Raw genomic sequence first — 2,364 nt, forward strand, 5'->3', positions numbered from 1 at the left:
TGTATGTCGCGCTGGTATAAATTATTTTGGAGACAGGCACAGGAATACAAAATAGGGTTTTTTAATACACCCAAAACAAACACGTATACTTAAACACTGGGCTGTACCAAAATATAAGAGCGAGGGGAAACCTCGTTGAACGAAACGGGACGATACCCGTAATACACAATATACTGTATATAGCATGCAGCATACGCATAACAGCTGCACCAACGCATAGGTACTCACACGACCAACAGACATGTGAACAATAACTGACAAAGACAGAGGGAACAGAGGGCACATATATAACATACTGATCAGGGGAAATGAGAACCTAATCAGACAAGACAGTCCGGGGTTGATGATAATGAATCTCGTTCAGTGAAGCCTAGAAAGCCGGTGATGTAGACCTCCAGAACTGGTACAGCTTTATGTAGGCCCTAATAGTTTGTGGGCACCGTTTGTCACCGTTATAGTGCAATTAATGTATTGTTTAGTGTTGTGTTGTGTAGTGTAGTGGCTTTGCTGGCATGCATAAGATTTTACAAGCTAAAATTGCCACTGATGTTGGCCTGTGTGCTAATTAACTAAGCATGTTGTCCTGTGTGCTGTGCTGACTATGTAAGAGGGAGCAGGAGGTTCTGGTGCTGAAGGACCAGGTGATGGAGGAAGCCCAGTAGAGGGAAATTCATCAGGCTTAAGCCATGTTTCAGTCAGGCCAATCACATCAAGATTATGATCAGTGATTAGTTCATTGACTATAACTGCCTTTGAAGTGAGGGATCTAACATTAAGTAGCACCATTTTGAGATGTGAGGTATCACGATCTCTTTCAATAATGGCAGGAATGGAGGAGGACTTTATCCTAGTGAGATTGCTAAGGCGAACACCGCCATGTTCAGTTTTGCCCAACCTAGGTTGAGGCACAGACACAATGGGGATAGCTGAGCTGACTACACTGACTGTGCTAGTGGCAGACTCCACTAAGCTGGCAGGCTGGCTAACAGCCTGCTGTCTGGCCTGCACCCTATTTCATTGTGGAGCTAGAGGAGTTAGAGCGCTGTCTATGTTGGTAGATAAGATGAGAGCACCCCTCCAGCTAGGATGGAGTCCGTCACTCCTCAGCAGGCCAGGCTTGGTCCTGTTTGTGGGTGAGTCCCAGAAAGAGAGCCAATTATCTACAAATTCTATCTTTTGTGAGGGGCAGAAAACAGTTTTCAACCAGTGATTGAGTTGTGAGACTCTGCTGTAGAGCTCATCACTCCCCCTAACTGGGAGGGGGCCAGAGACAATAACTCGATGCCGACAAATCTGTCTAGCTGATTTACACGCTGAAGCTATGTTGCGCTTGGTGACCTCTGACTGTTTCATCCTAACATCGTTGGTGCCGACGTGGATAACAATATCTATATACTCTCTGCACTCGCCAGTTTTAGCTTTAGCCAGCACCATCTTCAGATTAGCCTTAACGTCGGTAGCCCTGCCCCCTGGTAAACAGTGTATGATCGCTGGATGATTTGTTTTAAGTCTAATAATGCAGGTAATGGAGTCGCCAATGACTAGAGTTTTCAATTTGTCAGAGCTAATGGTGGGAAGCTTCGGAGGAATAGAGACAAGAGAAGGCTCGGCCTCAGACTCCGACTTGCTGCTTAATGGGGAAAACCGGTTGAAAGTTTCTGTCGGCTGAATGAGCGACACTGGTTGAGCATTCCTACAGCATTTCCCTCCAGAAGCCATGACAAAGTTGTCCGGTTGCGGGTACCGTGCGAGGGAATTTATACTAACATTACTATCTGTACTTACTGGTGGTACAGACGCTGATTCATCCTTTCCTACACTGAAATAACCCTTGCCTAACGATTGCGTCTGATGCTGGGCTTGCAGCACAGTTATCCTCGCCATAAGGTGATCGTTCTCCTGTATATTATGAGTACAGCGACTGCAATTAGAAGGCATCATGTTAATGTTACTACTTAGCTTCGGCTGTTGGAGGTCCTGACGAACCATCTCCAGATAAAACGTCGAGTGAAAAAGTTGAATGAAAAAAAGTTGAGTGAGAGAAAAACTACAAATATAAACGGTAATTAAAAAGTAAAAACCGTAAAGTTGTCAGGTAGCAAAGTAAGGTTGGCAAGAAAACGCACAGCAACACGTAAATAAGTCTGCAAGTTGTGACCGTCTGCAAGTTGTCTGTTATTTCTGTCTGTCATTAAAACAATGTCATTAAAACAATGTGTCAGCCACAGGAGGTTGGAGGCACCTAAATTCGGGAGGACGGGCATGTGGTAATGGCTGGAGCGGAATCAGTGGAAAGGTATCAGCAACATCGAACACATGGTTTCCATGGTTTCCATGTGTTTGATTCCATTCCATTAGTGCTGT

At 45.0% G+C, this 2,364-nt stretch overlaps 1 protein-coding gene across 1 annotated transcript; it reads right to left on the reverse strand.

Annotated features, from left to right (window-relative positions):
* Positions 1 to 1,014: 1,014 nt before the first annotated feature.
* Positions 1,015 to 1,989, reverse strand: LOC149984142 (uncharacterized). Its single transcript, XM_090233388.1, has one exon. The coding sequence runs from the start codon at positions 1,987 to 1,989 to the stop codon at positions 1,015 to 1,017; it is 975 nt and encodes a 324-aa protein (XP_090089514.1).
* Positions 1,990 to 2,364: the final 375 nt, after the last annotated feature.

Source organism: Oncorhynchus mykiss, chromosome 4 (assembly GCF_057628025.1).
Source record: "Oncorhynchus mykiss isolate SJ-2025 chromosome 4, ASM5762802v1, whole genome shotgun sequence".
Taxonomy (NCBI): domain Eukaryota; kingdom Metazoa; phylum Chordata; class Actinopteri; order Salmoniformes; family Salmonidae; genus Oncorhynchus; species Oncorhynchus mykiss.

Bases quoted from the DNA above. Each gene is read 5' to 3' on its own strand.
- LOC149984142 (XM_090233388.1), bottom strand. From the start codon at position 1,989: ATGGTTCGTCAGGACCTCCAACAGCCGAAGCTAAGTAGTAACATTAAC.